This window comes from Vespa crabro, chromosome 22, assembly GCF_910589235.1.
Source record: "Vespa crabro chromosome 22, iyVesCrab1.2, whole genome shotgun sequence".
Taxonomy (NCBI): Eukaryota; Metazoa; Arthropoda; class Insecta; order Hymenoptera; family Vespidae; genus Vespa; species Vespa crabro.
In genome coordinates, this window is record NC_060976.1 from 523121 (window position 1) to 545058 (window position 21938).

Consider the following 21938-nt stretch of genomic DNA (forward strand, 5'->3'; position numbering starts at 1 on the left):
TCGAATAATTTCAGTCTTCCCCCTCTTTACTACCTTCATGGAATTCGTTACCATGCATTCAAGCCAATCATGTTATATCAGATTAATTTACATAAAGTTAAATGTTCGTGAATATTTACGAAAAAAAATCGTCTACGAATTAGTATTTATTCTTTGAGAAATTTTAGCATTCAACTGACTTCGATTGAGTAATTAGATAGAATTAATACGCTCTTGAACAACATCATATTCATAAATTTTTAATAATATTGATTATTAAATTCATACATTTAATTTAGTTTAATTTTTTTTATTTACAGGTTTTTTTATTTCACTTATTTTTTATTTATATTTGTTACCATATGAGAATCAATTATCAATTTTATTTCCTACTACTAATAGCGCTATAGTCTGTTTCTGAATAACATTATGTGACATAAACAAGTGCGGTATCTTCATATTTAATGTAAAGACGCCATATAATAAAATGAGTTTTTCAATGCAATTTTTGAACGATTTTTCTTTATAGTGACATTATAATGATATTATAATCTTAAACCATGTTTTCAGTTAGAATATTAACAATAGATAGTTATCAAACAAATCCCATTCCTGAATTAGATCCCACGTTTTCAGAATTTCGAGGCAATGAAATTAAACATGTACCTGTGATTAGAATATTTGGTTCAACTTTAACAGGTTGAATTTACTTGTTTGTTATTATTGTTTATTCAATATTCATTACAAGAGTATTTTTCTGAAGTTTTCTCATTTGTAAATAATTATCGTAATATAATTTATTGTTATCTGATGTTTTTATTTTCAGGAGAAAAAACATGTTTGCACATACATGGTGTATTTCCATATATATATGTACCATGTACCATCAAAGAAAATATAAATAGTTTTATGCATCGATTAAGTTCGTCAATAGATAATGCCATTAATGTATCATCAGGAAAAACAACATGTAATACTCAACATGTTTACAAAATACAATTAGTTCGTGGAATGTAAGGGAATTTTCAATTTAAAAGAAAAAGAAATATATCATATATATTATATATAACATAATATAGTTGCAATATTAATAATATATTAAGATAACAATTGCATTTTAATATTTTACAGTCCATATTATGGATATCATGAAACAGAATATCTTTTCTTTAAAATTTATTTTTATAATCCATTTATTATAAAGAAAGTAGCAGATTTATTACAAGTAGGTATTTTATTAATATGATTATAAACTTATATATATTATAATAAATATTCACACATATATTATGTGTATTTTTTACTTGCTCTAACATGAGTACAACATAAAATTTCAATTTTAGGATGGTGTAATTTGCAATCTAAAGTTACAACCACATGAAGCACATATTCCATTTATTTTACAATTTATGATAGATTATAATTTGTATGGTATGAATCTTATAAATATAAAAAAAATTAAACATCGCTGGTCTTCATTTTTAACTACAAAAGAAGAAGCAAACGAAATGTATAATTCAGAATCGTTTGATTCACAAAAATATCTTCCAATGTCTGTTATTCGTCAAACAATATGTGCCTTAGAAGTAGATACACAAGCAGATAATATATTAAATCGAGAAATAATAGGTAAAGGTATGGAATTAAATCCTGGTCTTGCTGAAATTTGGAAAGAGGAAAAAATAAGAAGACTTCAAGCTGGCTTGGAAAATGTTAAGTCACAATTATTATATTCAAAAAATCCAGAGAAACGAACTGTACTACCAACTGTTAATGATAATTATCAAGAGCAACAAATCTTTCAGAAACTTCAAGACATTCTACAGGTATATCAGTATTTTTACATAAATATATTTTTATAATTATAATATATATTATTATATAATATACAATTAAAATCATTTATAAATACATATATTTTATTATTTCTTCTAGGAGAATGAGACTGTAACTTTATCAAACTTAACAGAAACTTCTTATCCATTGCAAGCACAGGAGGATGACGATATATTAAATGCTTCATGGGTTGTAAATCATATTACTCCATCTTCATCACAAAAGATATATGAAAAAGAACAAACAAAATATGATAACTTTAAAGAATTGCCTTCATATTTTTTATTAGAAACTCTTTCAACCGAGAATCAAGCTAGCAAAACAAGTTCTTGTAAATATTGAAAATATGATATTTTAATAATAATTAATAAGTCGATAGCCATTTATTGCTCTGTTAAAGATACTCTTAATTATGTTTTTTTATTTTATTGTAGTGAATGAAGATGATATGGACTTAGTGGAAATATTAGCTGATTTATCAGAAAATGATGAAGTTAAGAAAATAATAGATGATGATAGTATATTAGGATCTCAATATTCAGAACAGGATAATAAAGTCTTATCTGACTATGAAGATGATGAAAATGAGCAGTTGAATTTTTCAAATCTGGACCTGTCTAGGCTTAGTCAAAATCTATCAAATACATTAATAGAAAAATCAAATAAATCAAATGAAGAAGATATCCAAACAGAACATGATAAGAATTTAAGTATATTAACTTGTCCTCAACTTGATGGTGCTAATGATTTTCTAGAAAGTCCAAAATCTAAAAAAAGAAAAAGGGCAAATACACAATGCGATAATATTAATAATGTACCGAATAAATCACAATCTAAGAAAACGAAACTGGAATATGTTGAACAATCACATGTTAACAAACAAAATCCTGAGATTGCATCATCTTCAGCACTTTCTGATAAAAATCATTTAGTTTTTACTGCAGTAGATCCCTTGCTCAGATCTAAAATCATCTTGGATGAACAAGAAAAACGTATTTCTACTTATAATCGCTATAAATCATCTACTAAACAAACTGTAGTTGATATTGTACAGGAAGAAGGGATGAATGATCTTAAAACCCATAACAGTAATAAACTTATTAAATCTAAGAATATGAGTAATGAAGATTTAAAAAAACAAATATATGAGCCAAAGAATAGTAAGCAAGGACTATCAAAAAAAAATTTTAATTTGTCACGAAATTACTCACCATTAAATTTAATTATTAGTTCTCCAAAAACATTAAAATTCAACAATAAAAATGCAATAAGTTCCAAGATTATAGAGGGGAATTGTAACATAAGTCCCAAGAAATTGGTATTCTCTGAATCAGATGATCTAAAATGTAACTTATTAAGAATATATATAGAAAAAAATGTAAAAAAGCATTAGAAAATATAATATAATATATAATATCAAAATAAAGATTTAATACGTATTATTTTTACAGGTAATGTAACTGAACCTAGTGTATCTCAATATAATCCAGATATTAAAAATCTGTCTAGAGAATATCAACCAAAGGCATCAGATATCAGATATAAAAATGACAAAACTGATGTTCTGGCTGATTTATCATTTCAAATTGATGAATTAAATGTTCCTGAAAGCGATTTAGAAAAAAATATACACAACACAACATTTACACAATATATTGAAGAAAAAATAAGAAATGAAAGTCAAACTTTGCAGTCCAATTATACTGTTGTCAGTCAAACAAAAAAAGTTTCACTTACAATTACAACAAAGTTTAACCCACCTACACGAGAACGTGTATTACAAAGTTTGGCTATATACGATATTTCCAAAAGCACTCAAGCAGAACCATTTTTTAGTAATAAGTTTGATTTAATTAAGCAAAAAGAAATTTCATCTAATACTTTCAATATACCAGTGATTGCTTCGTTTAATTCCTGTTTGAAGGGAATTACAGGAATTAAATTATGGCGACGAATGAAAGTAAACGAATTTTATCCTTCTGGATCAAACATAAAGTCAAATCATATAAAAAGAGTCCTTGCAGGTTATAATTTATTAACGATACGAACTCTTTTGGAACCTCCACAAACAAAATCTGTTCAAACATGGTTGAAATTGAAGCAGTGTCTGTCTATAAAAAATCAACAAAGTAAGAATGTTTATACAATAAAATTACTATTATTAAATTATATCTATCATAAATATTATGGTCTATTTTATTATATATACATATAAATTTTGAGAATTAATGATTAAATCTTTTTTTGCATGCATCTGTATAGTTGACGTTAATAATACTTCTATAAGTGGACAATCTCCTTCTAGTAATTCAAATTCATTAAAAAAAAATGACACACCAAAAAACACATCTAATGATATACTATCACATAAATACAATAAAGTATCACAATATCTAGGAATTTCTCATGGACAGATAGAATATTCTTTAAATGAAAAAATCGGCAGTGCCTCACATGAAAATCTTCAGCATTCTAGAATTATAACTATGGTAAATAGTTTATATTTAATTTCGAATATAAGTTATTATTTATTAACAGTTAAACCAATATTTATAAAATTTGTTTAGCACCAATATATAACAATACTTTCTTTGGAAGTACATATTCTTACACGTGAAGATTTCATACCTGATCCACAACATGATCCTATAGAAGCAATTTTTTATGCTATTCAAAATGATGTTCCAATTTCTTCTGATATAAAGCAAATGGAATATGGTACGATTTTAAGTTTATTTACATTTATAGTTAATCATTTTTTATTAAAGTTAAATATCATTACAGGAGCAATTGTACGTTTATCCAGCGAACAGTCAGCAGGTTTCATTAATTCTCACATTCCTTTTATTCCAACTTTGATACAATATGTAGAAAGTGAGGAAGATTTATTAAATAATTTAGTTACATTAATTCGTCGTTGTGATCCTGATATATTAATTGGTTGGGAAGTCGAAGTTTTATCTTGGGGTTATATCTTTCAAAGAGCTTCAAATATGGGCTTTAAACTGTTTCCTTTATACATTTCAAGAACTCCAAATATTTCATCTTCTTATGGATCCCAAATGTTCTTTAAGGAAGATTCAGAAATACGGATACCAGGCCGCGTATTTTTGAATGTCTGGAGGATAATGAGACATGAAATAGGTATATAAAAATTATATTTTACTTTAATAATTAATAAGTATCACTTTTAATTAATAGTATACTAATAAATGAATTATATTGTATATATATATTCTTTTAGCATTATCAAGTTATACATTTGAAAGCATTATGTACAATGTGATGAAAGAAAGAGTTTCATGTCAAAATTATAAAACATTAACTAAATGGTGGAAACATTCAAATATTGCAATAAAAAGTAGAGTAATCGATCATTATGTTATAAGAGTTTCAGGAAATTTAAGAATTCTTTCTCAATTAGATATTATTGGTAAAATAAATTTGTATGTTTCTTTTATTGGTAATTTACTAAATACCATAAATTCTTTAATATTTATAATGTCTGTGCAGGTAGAACGAGTGAATATGCACGACTCTTCGGAATACAATTTTATGAAGTATTTTCACGAGGTTCTCAGTTTCGCGTCGAATCAATGATGTTAAGACTTGCAAAACCCTTAAATTTTATTGCTGTATCACCTTCTGTGCAACAAAGAGCTAAAATGCGTGCCCCAGCAGCATTACCTTTGATTATGGAACCAGAGTCTAAATTTTATACAGATCCAATGATAGTTCTTGACTTTCAAAGTTTATATCCAAGCATTATAATTGCTTATAATTACTGCTTTTCTACATGTTTAGGTCGCATTGAACACTTAGGCCAGTGAGTAAGAAACCCAAAATATAATTAATATTTATTTCAATTAAATTTAATTTTTTACAATATAAAATATGCATTAGATCTGTACCATTTGTGTTTGGCGCAACAACTTTAAAAATTAAAAGAAATACTCTTTTAAAGTTACAAGGAAAAATCAATTGTGCGCCCAACGGTGTAGCTTTTGTAAAATCTGAAGTACGCAAAGGTATATTACCAAGAATGCTTGAAGAAATACTAAATACTCGTATAATGGTAAAGAATTCGATAAAACTTCATTCATCCGATAATAATAATCTTCAGCGTATTCTTCATTCGCAACAATTAGGTCTAAAGTTGATAGCAAATGTTACATATGGTTATACGTCTGCTAACTTTAGTGGCAGAATGCCATGCATTGAGGTATATGAAATAGACAAAAAATAGATAAAAAAAAGCATATAAGATGAATATTATTATATTTTAATATGTTCAAAGATAGGTGATAGTGTAGTTAGCAAAGGAAGAGAAACTCTTGAGCGTGCTATAAAAATTGTGGAGTCTACACCTAGATGGGGTGCTAGAGTAGTTTATGGAGATACAGATTCTTTATTTATCCTATTACCTGGAAAATCACGAACAGAAGCTTTCAAAATCGGTGCTGATATTGCGGATACTGTTACAGCTGCTAATCCATCTCCTATAAAATTAAAATTCGAAAAAGTCCTTCAGCCATCTATTTTGCAGGTAAATAGTAATTAATTATTATTATTCTTTAAATATAAAAATGATAGTTAATGAGCTTTTTATTGTTTAGACAAAAAAGCGTTATTGCGGATATATGTATGAGACTTCTGATCAAAAAAATCCTGAATATTTTGCAAAAGGTATTGAGACTGTACGTAGAGATGGATGTTTTGCCGTTTCAAAGGTATATTACATCAAAAGAATAAATTATAATATTTGTTTATTTTGAAGTAAATTTACAAATTCATAATTACCGTATCATTAACTATTCTTTTAGATTCTTGAAAGATCATTGAAAATATTATTTGATACTTCAGATATTTCTTTAATAAAAATGTATATTCTCCGACAATTTAATAAAATTTTATGCAGACGAGTCTCGATTGAGGATTTAACATTTGCTAAAGAATTTCGTGGTTTAAATGGTTACAAACCAAATGCTGTTGTCCCAGCATTAGAATTAACACGCAGATTAATGCGCAAGGATCCTCGTGCAATACCCCGTACTGGCGAACGTGTGCGTTATGTTATTGTTGCTGGTGCACCGAATCAAGCATTAATCCATTGCGTTCGTACACCATGGGAAGTAATGTGCGACCCTGGTTTATATCCAAATTCTATTTATTATATAACAAAAGTTATTATACCACCTCTAAATCGGTGTTTTAATTTATTTGGTATCGATGTTAACAACTGGTAAGTTATATAAAAAATTCATGATATAATCACGATAAAATAAGTTTCAAATACTATGTAATATTATAAGTTGTATATAATTAAATCCTTAAACAGGTATCAAGAGATATCTCATCGACAATCATTCGATAAATTAGACTACTTAAATACGAAAAATCAAAAATCTACGATTTGTCAATTTTTTAATACTACTATATGTAATGTTTGTGGAGAACAGTCTACTAATGAAATTTGTTCAGAATGTATGACACAACCTGACAAAACAATCCTCGCATTTTACGAAAAGATAAGATGGTTGGAACGTACATATCAGCAATTTAATGAAGTAAGTGTATCACATTTGATATTATTATTACATGAAATTTTTTTTATTCCAAATTATTCTTTTGTAATGGGAGAGTAAGATAAGTTTGTATATATATATATATATTACGTTAGATAAATTATTTCCTTCAGGTATGTTACTCGTGCGTGGGGCGACGAGATGATCCTGATTGTGCTTCTTTAGATTGTCCAATATTATATCGCATATATGAAGCTCGTAAAAATCTTGCACAAGTATCTTACTTAAATAATCTGATAAACAATGGTATTAATATTATCAATACACACGACAATAACGCACCTACCTCATAATAGTGGTTGCACTCGTGATGATGATAATACTCGTCAAATTGTGGGATTATTTGGACCTCTTGGAAAGTAAATGAAATGAAAAAAGCTGCTTTACTATTTGAATGTTTATTCTTTTAATTTTTTTTTTATCATAATACTGTATAACATACAAGAAATGCACATTAATGAAACCTACAGAAGAGAATCTGAATATACATAACACTTTTCACTTGTTTTACTTTTCATGCATTTTTGTTTAGCTATCATATATTTTTTTTTACTAACTCAAAGATGATAATTTTATTAAATACTTGTTAGATAGCATAAGAATAAGTATAAATACATTTTCAATTTATTTGCAATGAATGTCATCATTTTCGACTATTTCTTTGTAAATAATTCAAGTAGTATGTTCTGACTGCATATAGTGTAGAAGAGAAGAATATATTACTAAACTTAGATTGTAATAAAAATGAAATAAATAAACTGTTTTCTTTCCACTTTCTCTTTCATTATAAGTACTACTGCTTCCGCCGAAACTTGATGATTTATGCTCAAACTCCACTTTCCTTTTTTTTCTTTTTTTATGCATTTTCATTTTCTTTCGTAAAACATTATCAAATACAAAAAAATGTAGTATCATTTGTAATTGTTATTTGCAATATTATAACTATAAATGAATAAAGTTACGGTCTTTTAAATATTATATTTTTTACGTTATTAAAAAACAACATATCACGAGTTAATATTATTATATGTGTTTAAAGTGCCAGTATGATTATGAAAAAGAAAAATGAACTTGCGTTTCGTAATATTGAGCACTATCTTTAAACGTTGCAAAGTTTTTCATGAAAATTATTGAAACAATTCTGACTAGAATATCGATTTATATTTAAAACGCGCAAGTTATGCACTTTTTTAATGAAATACTGAATTGTTTCTCTATTTGTCACCCAGATTTCATTGTATAATCGCATTCTTACTTTTTTTTCTTTTATTATTAAACAACATCAACGATACGCTTTATCTTTCATACGACACATTGTTTTCAATTATTTTTACTTTCGAAAATATTTTTTTTGCAAAGAATATATAAGTCGACAATATAAAAACAAAACCACGAGCGTATGTGTGTAATGTCAATGTTGCTTTTATATACGTTTATATATTTAAGAGAACGTTGCGTTAGATTCATATTAATGTTTCGTAATTTTTACATAACATTTTTGACCTTACAACGGAAAGAAAATAATGCTTATGACGTACAAGTTTTATCATAGTATTATTCTCGCATATCTATTATATAGATTTACTTTCTTTTTATTATTATTTTTTTTTACATAGTACGACAACTTAGCACATTATATTTCAATATTTAAATAATAATTTCATTTTAATATATATTTATTTGCCACATTAAGAAATTCTTCGTACCGTTTTCTTTTCGTCGATTATATTACATAACTAAATTAATTAGTATCGTACTTTAGGACATTTGAAAGTTAATTTAATGTATCAAAGTATATGTAATATAATATATGAAAGTGAAACACATTTACATACGAGCGAGTAGTATAACAACAAAAGCGATACGTGCGTAAAAATGAATAAATCTATTAAACTTATACAAATAGGAAAAGTAATAGCTTGAACAAAGACCGAAGTTATTGATTTTTCAATTAAAATTTTATGGCGGAATGTTTTGCACGATATATTTTTAAATGATCATTTAAATATATCGTGTATATGTTGATCGAAAAAAAAAAAAAGAAAAAAACACAAATCAAATGATAGTAGCATGTTGGACTAAAATATAAATAAAGAAAATCAATAACACCGTATAAATTTACAAACATTCTTGATACATCTTTCCAACTAAATATTATGTATATCATCTTAAAATTGTTAATTTGTTTTAAACGCACGTAAAGTCGTGTAATTTACGTTAAATTAAAATGAAAAAAGAACAAAGAATAAAAAAAAAAAAAAAAAAAAAGAAACAATATTCTAACTCATTGGAGTTTTTACGATATTACAATATTCATCTTTGTAAATTTTTAATTGTAGAAATACACAAGATAAATTAGAGTAACTTGGTTGATAAATCAGATAACAGATTTTTGATCAAATCGAACAAAAATAATATTTTTCTATGATCGGTTTCATTTCACCTATCGAACTATTATATCTTCAAATTATATTTAAATGTGTATTGAAATAAGAAAATAAATATAATATAACAATAAAAGTATCAAAGAAATTAGTTTTCAATGTAACTTAATGGCGATATTATTCGTTTATATGCGCAAACGTAATATAAAAAGAAGAACGGATCGAATTAACGGATTATTATACTATGCGATAAGTGCGAGTATTTTTCAAACATAGAAATTTCTATAAGCTCTCGCTTTGCTACAGAGCACCAAATTACGTATCGAAGTTTTAATCTAATAATCTTAATAATTCGGCGCGTTATGAAATCGTACAATAACATAAAGAACGAAATGTGTTTGTCTGTACGGTAGTGTGTTGTACATCATTGGCGCTGTATAATACTCGTATAATATACACAAAGTAACAATGATAATGATTATTCTTAACGTTTTAGTTAAGAATGTTGATAAACTATAAATCAAATCAACCGATGTTTTTACTTAGTATCACATTAAATTCTAAGTGTATTGCGTTATTTATTTTTTATTTGTGAAAAAATTGAGGTTACGTGTTTTTACATATAAGTGAGATTTTTCCAATCTCGAACCTTTATGATAGGAATTGAGAACTCTGATAGTCAATATTTATAATTTCATCTATTCCTGTAACATATTTTATTCCTTTATCAATTATTATATTATTAATCATACATAACGATAAAATTATCGTTATTAAATAACCTCAATAGGGTGTACACATACAATCTCAAATCGTTTTGTAGAAACACACAAGCACTTTAGAATTTCATCCAGTAATATTGAAAAACATCGATAAGCTTTCTAATTGGCCATTCTTTCGCATTACTTTTCACTAATTCGTGTAACACTAATTATTATCATTATCATTAAGCACGAACACAAGAAAATACATTAACAGGAAGAAAGAAAATAATGCCAAGCTCGGCATAATTTTAAGTTGAAATATCGACGATAATGCTCTTCAAAGAAAAACGCGTTACTTTTTTTTTTTACACGTTACGTAGTATTAATCGTTGGTCGGGTAAAATACGATTATACTTTTCGCAAATGAAATGTCGCTTCTTTTTTTTTTATAACTTTATCGGCGACACTTAATTTTTATCACTTCGACTACTCAATTTGCTCTTTAGAAGCGCTCACGGGGGTGCCCAGATTCTTAGTTTAAGAAAGGGGATGCTCTCTAAAATTTAGAGAACGGATAAGATAAATGAGAAAAAAGAAGAGGCAGACACCTACGTAGATAACAAAATACCCTGCACGTTTCAGGGTCTCTTAAATATAAAATGTTCGAACTACAAGGAATGCCATTTAAATGTATATGTATATTTTCTCTACTTTTAGATTACAAGATAATCCGTAGTCTCCCGAGCAAGATTCTATGACAGAATTCAACTTAACCCGCAACAACATTGTATCCCCTTTTTAGTCTGAATCTCGAATAACTCTAACTCCTTATTAACAAAATCGATGGATCATAACTGTTATAACAATATCATCTTAATAAACATTGTGAATTTATCGCGAAAGAGGTATTATATTTACGTTGCATAACGTATTACGATTTTCTACGGATTTATTATAAACAAAACAAAAAAAAACAAAAAAAAATGAAAAAAAAAAAAAATAAATAAAGAAGGATATGATCAATATATAATCAATGCGAATTCTGTCCCAAATTACTTTCGCCCAACGAGATTGTCGAGGGAAAATATATATATAAAAAGAATAATGATACATCTATTGCTAATGCTGCGATAACGCATATGCAAATCCGGCATAATCCGTCTCACAATACCAGACTTCATGGTTTTGTTTATTTGTTTTTTTTCTTTTTTTTCGGTTTTTTTTTCTTTTTTTTTTTTCTTTTTCTTTTTACAGACTACTACTCGACCGCATCCTCTCAGATTGAGATTGCTTTTGAACATCCGTCAAAATGAATATTTAGTTTTATAAAATATTATAACAAAGAATATTAGAATATGCGATTATTTAATTTCTTTATAATAATTATCCCTTGATACATTGAACGGACTGAATTAAAGCTCATTTGCTTTCTTCTCGTATGCCAACTATCCTACAACTAGTGTCGATAGATTCGAATGAAGCACGAAGAAGAATACGAATGGGAGTTAAAAATTCGTCCATGTATTCGATTTTACTTTTTTTTTCAAATGTAACGTGTAGTTTTTATTTATTTTCTTTTTCTTTGTATATACGTGATCCGTACGTTTTTTATGGATAATTTAAAAATAGAATCGCGAAAATCAACAATGAATCACCGTATATAACGAAGTATTGAACGCTGACAAAATTGGACCCAACCTCAAAGAGAGAATTGCAGAATTGAGTAGTTCCGTTCGTCGAGTGCGACGCACAATATAAACACGCATTCTCCTCATCAAACTAACATAACAGTACTGGCACGTCCAACCACCGCGTAGGACACGATATTGTAAACTAATAATATACAAATAGGCATTCGGATACACACATATATATATGATATATGAACGTGTCACCTGTGCTTGGCTAAACTTGTTATTCATAAGTTGGCGAGAGATTCAGTCTTCGTATATAAAGGAGATAATATTCGTTAACATTACAATATGTGTATTTACGTTTACAACACTAAAATGTTTATGTACGCGATATCACAGCGCTCAGCATTTAATATGACAAAGGTACTCGTGTTTCGAAAGCTAATAATCGTCAATCTTTCTAGATGCATGGGTCGACCACCATCGCTACCATATACTGAATGTCTGAGGATAAGACGTTTTTAAACGCCGCGTATCGTCTTTTTTTCCTTTGTAAATAAGAAAACATTCAAAAAATGCACACGAAGCAGCGAGATCAAAAATCATCCCCAATAAGTTCACCTTTCGAATAAGGAAAACATTGCGATACACTCAGTTTTTTAAGGCCCTGTATAATTTCCGTCCTTTCACGCAAACCGATGTGATCACTGATGATATATTCTGCGCGATGGAATATTCGGTAAAAATCAATATCATCTTATTATATTTCATCGTATTAATTGTGATACCGGGGAACGGACCCACGACCTAGTATCCTAAGAAAGCCCGTTTCAACGTTGCTCGTTGTTGCCGCGATGTAATCTAAAAAAATATTTAAAAAAAGGAGACAGACAGACAGATAGACAGAGACAGAGACAGAGAGAGAGAGAGAGAGAGAGAGAGAGAGAGAGAGAGAGAGAGAGAGAGAGAGAGAGAGAGAGAGAGAGAGAGAGAGAGAGAGAGAGGAGAGAAGAAAAGAAAACATAAAACTAAGAGACAGTAAACGGAGAATATTATTCTCATTGTTATTTTTAAGATAAACAAAAATGATGAGGTGACAGCAAGATGACTTGGACGGTTTAATAAACGTGTCACCTTTTTTTCAAAAAGTTCCTCTTCTATAACCTTTTGAAAATAATCTTTTTCAGTAAATGTACTCTGTTCACTTTGCTTTTCTAACTATATCGCATTCCTTCCTACGTTTTTTTTCTTTCTTTTTCTTTTCTCTTTTTTTTTAAGGGGGCAAAAATTATTATTCCCATAAAGATTTCAGATGTTCTTACAAAACATAAATTGCAATGAGGCTCACGTGAAATAAAAAGATCTTTAACACATTCTTTTCGCCATATTTATTTATCCGCTCTTTCACGTTAATTGTAAGTGACTATAATAGTATCAACCATAGAATCTTTCGACTGTTAAGAGTTAAGAATAAGGATGAAAAATGTCGAATTATTCAATTGATTATTGCTGCATTTTGCTCGACATATTATGCTTCTTTTATTACAATAAACGTGGTCCTTAGTACATTAAAAATGTAAATATATTAACCCATTTATATCACCTATACCCGACATGCATTAATTGTAAATAATGCAAAATTATATCAAATTCAACTGAGATTCATCAATAAAAAAATAATATAAATAATAAAATAACTCAATGTAAATAATAAACAATACTCAATCGATAAGAGGTGATTTTCATGGTGATTTTAATGTGTTAAAGAGAAACTCGAAACTTTTCGATTATTCTAACTTCAAAAGCAACAGAAAAGAAAAAAAAAGAAAAAAAAAACAATGTGTTGATGACATTTATACAATCAACAAAGATTTAATTATTTTTTTCTGATACTTCTAACGCTTTGGTTATATTAATTAATAGAAGCCTCTCAACTCTTTTCTTTCTCCCCCCTTTAAATTATTTTGCTCTCATCCATAAAATGTATAATGGGGGAAGAATGCGATCTTCGTACGTACATACGTATTCCTGTATCTTTCGCAAAGAGACGTAACCGAATATTTGTATTATCTATAATTGTGAACTTAACTAAAATTTGTAAGTTTCGTTACCGTGTCATATAATACAGACCGTTTTCGTCCCTCTCCGATTATATATGTACAAGATGCAACCACCGTTAACGGTACTCGCGTTATTCGTTTAATGCTTAAAATATATTTTAAATGGGCCATAGTGTTGGGCCATTAGAGATTTCTCTTTTCTTTTCTTTTTTCTTTTTCTTTTCTTTTCTTTTTTTTTTCTTTTTTTTCTTTTTTTTCCTTAACAAAGAGGGCACGAGAAATATATCGATGTGAATCTGTTAAACGTAAAAACAAATATATATATATATATATATATATATATATATATATATATATATATATATATATATAAAGGAAATAACCAACAAAAAAAATGTAACCTTACGCGACATACGGAAGAGAAATCCTTAAATTCCTTCTTTGTAAAGACTTAAAGAATATCTTGCTTAAAGAATAACCGTTTGCCTTAAATGAAGCATGAAAAATCACGTATGAATTTACCCAAGTATGACGATTCAATGATAATTAAACATATGACGTATTATGTCATTACCCGACTTTATTATTCGCTTAACGCGTCGGAGATATTGTATATAAAGGTTGTCACATTAAACTGGATCGTCTAAAATGTATTCGTTTCCGATTATGCGAAGTAATGTCCGAAACAGAGAAAGAGAAAGAGAAAGAGACAGGGAGAGAGAGAGAAAAAAAAAGAGAGAGAGAGAGAGAGAGATCTTGATATATGATTTAATATATCCGAAGAAAAATAATGATTCTTCGTATAATCGAGAACGATAATAGTATTATTAAACGATCGAGTGCAATTGAACGCCCTTCATATTGAATTCACAAAAATACTGCTTTCTTTTTTTTCATTTTTCACTTCTTTCTTTATCATGCAGTAAGGGGCCCATCATTTGATTCTACTGCCTAAGACATTTTTTATTTTTTTATTTTTTTCTTATTTTCCTTTCCAAGCACGAATTTATAAACAACAATCGTAAATCATCATATAAGATGTGAAACTTCTAAACGACGTCTATTACTAAATAATTAAAAGACTAACTGAAATAACTGTTCCCTATATAAACGACGAATCAATATGTACTTGCAGATGTCGCAATATCTTAGACAGTAAAATTACCTATCCATAATTTCTGTATTACTGATAATAATAGGCTGCGATGGATGTCACCGAGATATATGATATGGTATTACCCACGTCAGGAAAAAACCGATGAGATATACGTCTCCTACTTTAATCATCATGCATGACAGAACAGTAGATCTATTAATACGCTACACATCTTACATATCACAGATTTACGCGTGCACCCACTATCAACTATCGGAAAAAAAGAAAAGATAAGGAAAACAGAAAAACAGAAAAAGAAAAAAAAAAGAAAATGAGATTAATCGATGACGTTAAAGACAAAAGAAAGATACGAGCGAACACAACGACTATAAACGGGAACACGATTGTTGTGAATAACTTTTAATAAAAGGTAAGCAAATAGAAAACATATATTCTGGTATAATTTCTATCTTCTCAAAATTCCACGATATTTACCTACGATACCAAAAATTGTATCGCGAAAAACATCATAATTTTCTATCATTAGTATTATCCTCCTTGCTTTAAATGTTGGGATAGATCAAATATCATTTTTCGTATTTATTTATTTTTTTATAACGCAACATCAGTTGGAAATGCTTTGTTCGATACATTCAATGTTTACCATCGTATTAAGTACCGAAAGATTATAGGACGGAGACTGTATATACGAATTTACGATAAAATATTTACTTTATCGTATATATCGATCGTTTGAAAAGATAAAAAATAATACATTTACGATTAAATGAATGAATTAAATAATTAATAAACATCAACAGAGGGTACACGCAAATATGCGAAAACGTTAAGAGCTTTTTATACTCACAATATTCGCTTTCTATTCATATACTAACTATTCGATTCAACGCGCAATATGCGATCAGATCGATGAAATGGAAAAGAAAGAAAGAAAGAAAGAAAGAAAGAAAGAAAGAAAAAAATCAGAGAGAAGATCTTTCTAAGATTTTCAAGTCTTTGCCATCAACGCGTAGAAAAAGAAAAGAAAAAAAAATTATATTGATAGTCGTGTCAATAATTAAAGAGGACCATCGATATAATGGCACGATAATACAAATTCGAAATAAGTCATCAATGATCTCAATATAAAGACATGACGATATCGAATAAAATGGCAAAGCACTATAGTTACAAGATGTTTCTTTAATTTTTTTATCTTTTTTTTTCTTTTTTTTTTTTTTTTTTTTTTTTTAATATTGTGCGTAATTAAGTAATGAGTTGCGATTTTAGAAAAATTGAAAAAGATAGAAAATGAAAAGGAAAATAAAGAGAGAATGAAAAAGAGAGAGAGAGAGAGAGAAAGAGGGAGAAAGAAAAAAAAATAAAAAAGAATAGAACAAGAAATTCCGCGAGTAACTGTCATGAATCATGATAATATATTATCCGCAAGAGACTCTCCCTTTCGGTTATTTTAATCGACTTTTTACTTTTCTCCCTTTTCCCTGGTTTGTTTGTTTGTTTTGTCTTGTTTTCTTTTTTCCCCTTTATTATCTCAATCAAATACTTTTGCCTCGAGCGCAAACATTTATCGAGTATCCGCAGGTTTGCAAAATTTGCCTCCCATGCTGTCGCGCAAATTTCTAATACGATATTCGCTAGAGTAACTTTAACGCTACAACACTTACCTTCATATTTTGTTACACTTATAACCTACTACGTTAAAGGTAGTGGCATACCTCATACAGTTTATCAAACATTTACATTAGTAATAAAAATGTCGTAGTGTCCCTTTGTTTGCTTTTTTCTTTTTCTTTTTCGTTTTCATTTTTTTTTCCCGAAGTGAAAGTGATGAAAGATTTCGACACGCAAACTAAAAAACATGTACGATTGAAATTCTCTTGAATTGCGGCTAACCAACGCGTGCCCCGTACGATGACGCGCAAAGGCAAGACCACTCGGTGGCCAATTGCATAAACATCAAACAACAATGTTTCATATAATCATTCGTTGGCTTAACAACAAATTATTTTTGATATATATATATAAAAATAAGATATCGAACTTTGTTCCGAAGTGCACAGCCATAGTGACTACGCGCTCAATTACTTCTAACACCTAAAAACCCATACCCCCCCTTTGCTGCCTCTGTGTATAATAACGTTAAGGATCCATCGAAGCACGATATATTTTTATAATGATATAATAATACATCCTTTTTTATTTCTTTTCTTTTCTTTTTTTTTCCTTCCATTCCCTATCCTCAATCGTACTTTTCCATTCTCTCTTTTGTCTCTTAGGAAAGTTACATCTTGAGTTAAAGTTTCTCACTCTTTTTCCTTTCTTTTTCTTTTTTTTTCTTTTTTCTTTTTATATATATATCGTATTTCAATTGCAAGGGTGCACGGCTTAATTTTTATGCAAAAGGCCTTACATTTTGAAGAGCATCACCTGCATATACGCAAAGTATTAAATAAATTATAAATTATTGACTCTACCCATCCCCCCCTTCTATATGTTTCGTGCATTTCAGAATAGCATACAGGTAAGTTTTTGTTTGTTTATACATGTATATAATCATATACATATATATATAGTTATCGCGAGAGAAGATTATCGTTAAATTACCATAAAGAGATGTGACCATTGTTAACTACGTTCGCGATCAGTAAGCTATATAACCGATTTTTTTACCATCTATCGTCGCTAAAGAGATATTTATTACTCGATACTCGCTTGAAATGAGCCCCACCTAGTCGAATCGATTTCTTGATTTTTTCTTTTTCTTTTTTTTTCTTTTTATTTATTTTTTTTTTTATTTTATAAATATCTCGCTTTGATGTAGGACAATTTCCGATTCAACTGTGTTCGTTAAAAAATATTATGAATTTTCCCTTCGGAAACCTATATGTTAAAATCGCACAATTCGATTTTAAATAATTTTTTCCGTTTGGTCAAAAGAAAGCGAGGGAAAATGAGCGAGAGGAAAAGTAAATCGTTTCCTCGTAAATCGGCTTCATTTCATGCGAGTACGAAAGAAACAAAGTACATTAAGAATATTACCCAAAAAGACCCACCATTCGACACAAATCGATAAATATTGTTGGTGAAATAGAAATGAATAATTGAGAAATTACTTTACTTAGCTCGAATGGCCGCTGATTTGCATCTAAGACGTCACTGCTGCACCTGCGTCGGCGGATAAGGATAACCATACGGCGGCACAGCCTGGAATTGGCCGTATCCCATCGATTGATAAGCGCAAGCTCCTGTATTCGGCGGTGGTCGGTTCGTTTGGAAGAACTTGTTATTGACGAGACTCTGAATTCCGGAATCGGTGTGTCCACCCGATGGCATGATAAACGCAGGCGGCATTGAATATACATTTTGACCGTTTTGACCACCACTATATCCATTTTGCCTACTGTTATAACGATTTCCTTGATAGCCCGTTCTATTTGGATATCGGAGAGCATTATTATTTTGATATCCTGGTTGGCAAGCACTACCATTAGATTGATATCCGCCTTGATAATTGTTATTAGGCTGACGTTGTTGCGGCTGTTGATGCTGCTGCTGCTGCTGTTGCGGTTGCTGTTGCTGATGGTGATGCTGATGTTGTTGATGTTGTTGATGTTGATGTTGTTGATGTTGTTGATGTTGTTGATGCGATTGATGCTGTTGTTGTTGCTGTTGTTGTTGTTGCTGCTGCTGTTGTGGATGTGGCTGTTGTTGATAAACAGACGGCTGATAAGTGCTCTGACGAGTGGTTTGATAACCATTTTGTTGGCGTATATTCATCCTTTCTGGATTTGTAACGCTTTGATGTTGATTGGTTTGAGTCTGATGATTTTGCCAACTGTTTATTGTTGGGCTATTGTTACTTCTAGGACTTCCACCAGAATTGTTATCCTTGGTAAAGCGACCGTAACTCCAACGTTGTCGACCCTTCCCAAATTGATTTCTAATAGAATTAGCCATGTCTGCTAATTGAGGATTTATTACTTGACCAGCTTCTTCCAAAACAGATATCAATTCTTTAGCTTGTCTTGCATTGTTCGAAGTAAAGTAAGCGTAAGCCGTTCCTGCACTTTGGCAACGTCCAGTGCGACCTATTCTATGAATATAATCCTCCGAACTATTTGGATAATCGAAATTAATAACGTATTTGACATCTTCTACATCCAAGCCACGTGCAGCAACATCGGTTGCAACTAAAATCATAGTTTTTCCATTTCTAAATTCAGACAAGACGTAATCTCGTTCGGGTTGTGATTTGTCACCATGAATAGAAATCGCTGACCAACCTTCTCGTTTAATAGACTTTGTAATATCGTCTACTTTCTTTTTCGTTTCAACAAAAATAATAACTTTGCTTCCACGTTCGCCACCGATCTCTCTCAATAGATTGGATAGTTTTGATTCTTTTTCATGTTCCTGACAAATCTCAATGATTTGACGAATATTATGATTTGCAGCAAGAGTCAACGAACCAATATTAATCTGAATGTAATCGGTAAGAAAGTCCTCCGCAAGTGCTTGTACTTCTTTGGGCCATGTTGCTGACCACATAAGAACTTGACGATCTGGTCTGATCTGTTCTATTATCTTTCTTATTTGAGGCTCAAATCCCATATCTAACATTCTGTCAGCCTCATCGAGAACAAGATATGTGCATCTTCGTAAATTCGTAGTTCCCTTTTCTAAAAAGTCAATGAGTCTTCCTGGTGTAGCGATACAAATTTCAACACCTCTTTCAAGATCCCGTGCTTGTGGTCCCTTCGGAGAACCTCCAAAAATGCACGTATTTCGAATGCATGACGAAGAACCGAAATCTTTAGCTACTGATTGGATTTGTTGAGCCAATTCTCGGGTTGGTGCAAGGACTAAAACGATTGGACCATCACCTCGGTTCAATCTAGGTTGATTATTAATATGTACAGTTGCTGGAAGGATGTACTGAAAAAAAAAGAAAAGAAAAATCAATAAATAATATATTTTAGTAATCTTCCAAAACAATTATCAAAATGTAATAATATTATAATTTATCACATGCAGATAACCGATGCAAATTATAAATCAGGTTCACTTTCATAATTTTTTTGTAAAACTATTTTTGATTAAAATAAGCAAAAAAAAATTACAATAACAAGAAATTGAGGACTACAATATGTACATACCGCTAAAGTTTTTCCAGAACCAGTTTGAGCAATGCCAACCATATCGCGTCCACTTAAAGCAATCGGCCATCCTTGAGCTTGAATTGCAGTAGGCTCAGCAAATCCTTGTTTCTTTATCTCCTCCATTACATAATCTGGGAAATTGCTTTCTTCAAAAGCTTGAATTGGAGGTGGAGTGTTATTTCCTTTAACAGTAATTTCTTTCCCAGCATGAAATTTATTAATTTCTTCAGATGTTCGATTTAAAACATTAACATGTGGAATATACAAATTCTTTGTAATAACTGGAAGTGTAGCTAAGTCCCAATTAGGTTTCTTTAATAAATCTCCTGGTATTTTTTTCTGATTTTGTTTCTTTCCATTATATTCTTTCTGAGTTTGTTGCTGACCATTCCAATATGCTGTACCTCCACTATTTCGATTACTAAAATCTCTACTTCCCCTCGACCTATAACTAGCAAATAAAAATTTTAGGTACTTAATATAAACAAATAAACAAATGCAATTCCTTTAGATTGACCAATATTTCATCAATGTTTTAATGAATCTATTATTTTCATCATTGTACGACAGTTATTATTCTCACTTTGGAAATATATTTTTATATACGATTTACATTTTAATTTTTATATATAATACAAATATAATATTTATGCATATTTTGCAGTGATTACTTTCAAATATAAACAAAACAAAAAAAACAAATGAAAATTTTATTTCACGTGTACACCAATATGGTGTCTTTGTAAACAACAATTCATTGCATAGTTTAACCGAAAATAATAATATTTGATTCTTGAATAGAAGTATAATGTTACTAAACGAATCATCATTTGGAACTACGTCTAACAAAATGGCTGACACAAGTCGAGTATAAAAAAATTCAGTCATTGACTCTTAGCAAATAAATTTTTAGTAACTAACAAATTAATATTTACAAATTTTATCAACTTTTGTAATTATTTAGAAAAAAAGTCTACCTTGTTTGGTTACTATACGCTGTGGTGTACATTTCAAATGTTTGAACAAGCAGTAGTAGCTATCTGCAACGTACAATTATCCTTCCAACTAATCGATGTCAACTCTGTTTAGAAGATCTGCACAATTGAAAAATAGATTAATATCAAATTTCAATAATAGCTTATAAAGATGACGTATCATTGCTAACTCGAGCACGAGAGGGAAAGAGATAGAGAGAGAAAGAGAAAGAGATGAAAAACTAATATTTCTTCTACATTTTAAAAAACAAGGACACGTACCTTTCCCAACCCGGCAAACAGAGCGACAATGGCTGACAGATCTTGAGAAGACGGAAATGGCCGGCCAAGGAACATTTCCGATCAGTGAACGATCACGTGATCAACTTCTACGCATTTACGAAAATTTGATTGGTCAGCTCGTAGCGAGTCTACTATTTTATGAATTCGTTCGCCAATGAACGGACAAGAACACGGATCGATGAATATCTTAACCCTGGGAAAGC

General features: G+C 29.7%; 2 protein-coding genes across 8 annotated transcripts; one reads left to right on the forward strand and one right to left on the reverse strand.

The window, feature by feature from the left end:
* Positions 1-74: 74 nt before the first annotated feature.
* LOC124431875 (DNA polymerase zeta catalytic subunit) lies at positions 75-13097 on the forward strand. 6 transcript variants are annotated; one of them, XM_046980238.1, is made up of 19 exons: positions 219-678; positions 806-992; positions 1111-1204; positions 1323-1805; positions 1915-2146; positions 2250-3161; positions 3267-3944; positions 4078-4304; positions 4383-4533; positions 4600-4959; positions 5060-5248; positions 5329-5641; positions 5719-5843; positions 5964-6037; positions 6113-6361; positions 6432-6545; positions 6639-7057; positions 7154-7382; positions 7514-13097. In XM_046980238.1, the coding sequence occupies exons 1-19, from the start codon at positions 540-542 to the stop codon at positions 7691-7693; spliced, it is 5355 nt and encodes a 1784-aa protein (XP_046836194.1). In that variant the 5' UTR covers positions 219-539; the 3' UTR covers positions 7694-13097. The 6 variants fall into 6 exon arrangements, with proteins under 6 accessions (XP_046836196.1, XP_046836198.1, XP_046836195.1 ...); XM_046980240.1 differs by lacking the exon at positions 219-678 and adding an exon at positions 75-188 and having other exon boundaries at positions 5719-6037; XM_046980241.1 differs by having other exon boundaries at positions 219-445; positions 5719-6037.
* Positions 7783-21809, reverse strand: LOC124431884 (DEAD-box ATP-dependent RNA helicase 20-like). 2 transcript variants are annotated; one of them, XM_046980270.1, is made up of 4 exons: positions 21715-21809; positions 21436-21552; positions 20456-20903; positions 7783-20234 (listed from the first exon to the last, which is right to left on the reverse strand). In XM_046980270.1, exons 2-4 carry the CDS (start codon positions 21465-21467, stop codon positions 18453-18455), a joined length of 2262 nt encoding a protein of 753 aa, XP_046836226.1. In that variant the 5' UTR covers positions 21468-21552; positions 21715-21809; the 3' UTR covers positions 7783-18452. The 2 variants fall into 2 exon arrangements, with proteins under 2 accessions (XP_046836226.1, XP_046836225.1); XM_046980269.1 differs by having other exon boundaries at positions 20456-20909; positions 21715-21808.
* Positions 21810-21938: the final 129 nt, after the last annotated feature.

Bases quoted from the DNA above. Each gene is read 5' to 3' on its own strand.
- LOC124431875 (XM_046980237.1), top strand. From the start codon at position 540: ATGTTTTCAGTTAGAATATTAACAATAGATAGTTATCAAACAAATCCC. The intron at 993-1,110 runs GTAAGGGAATTT...AATATTTTACAG, and splicing joins ATACAATTAGTTCGTGGAAT to TCCATATTATGGATATCATG. The intron at 1,806-1,914 runs GTATATCAGTAT...TATTTCTTCTAG, and splicing joins AACTTCAAGACATTCTACAG to GAGAATGAGACTGTAACTTT.
- LOC124431884 (XM_046980269.1), bottom strand. From the start codon at position 21,467: ATGTACACCACAGCGTATAGTAACCAAACAAG. The intron at 20,910-21,435 runs GTAGACTTTTTT...TTTATTTGCTAG, and splicing joins GCGTATAGTAACCAAACAAG to TTATAGGTCGAGGGGAAGTA. The intron at 20,235-20,455 runs GTATGTACATAT...TTTTTTTTTCAG, and splicing joins GTTCTGGAAAAACTTTAGCG to TACATCCTTCCAGCAACTGT.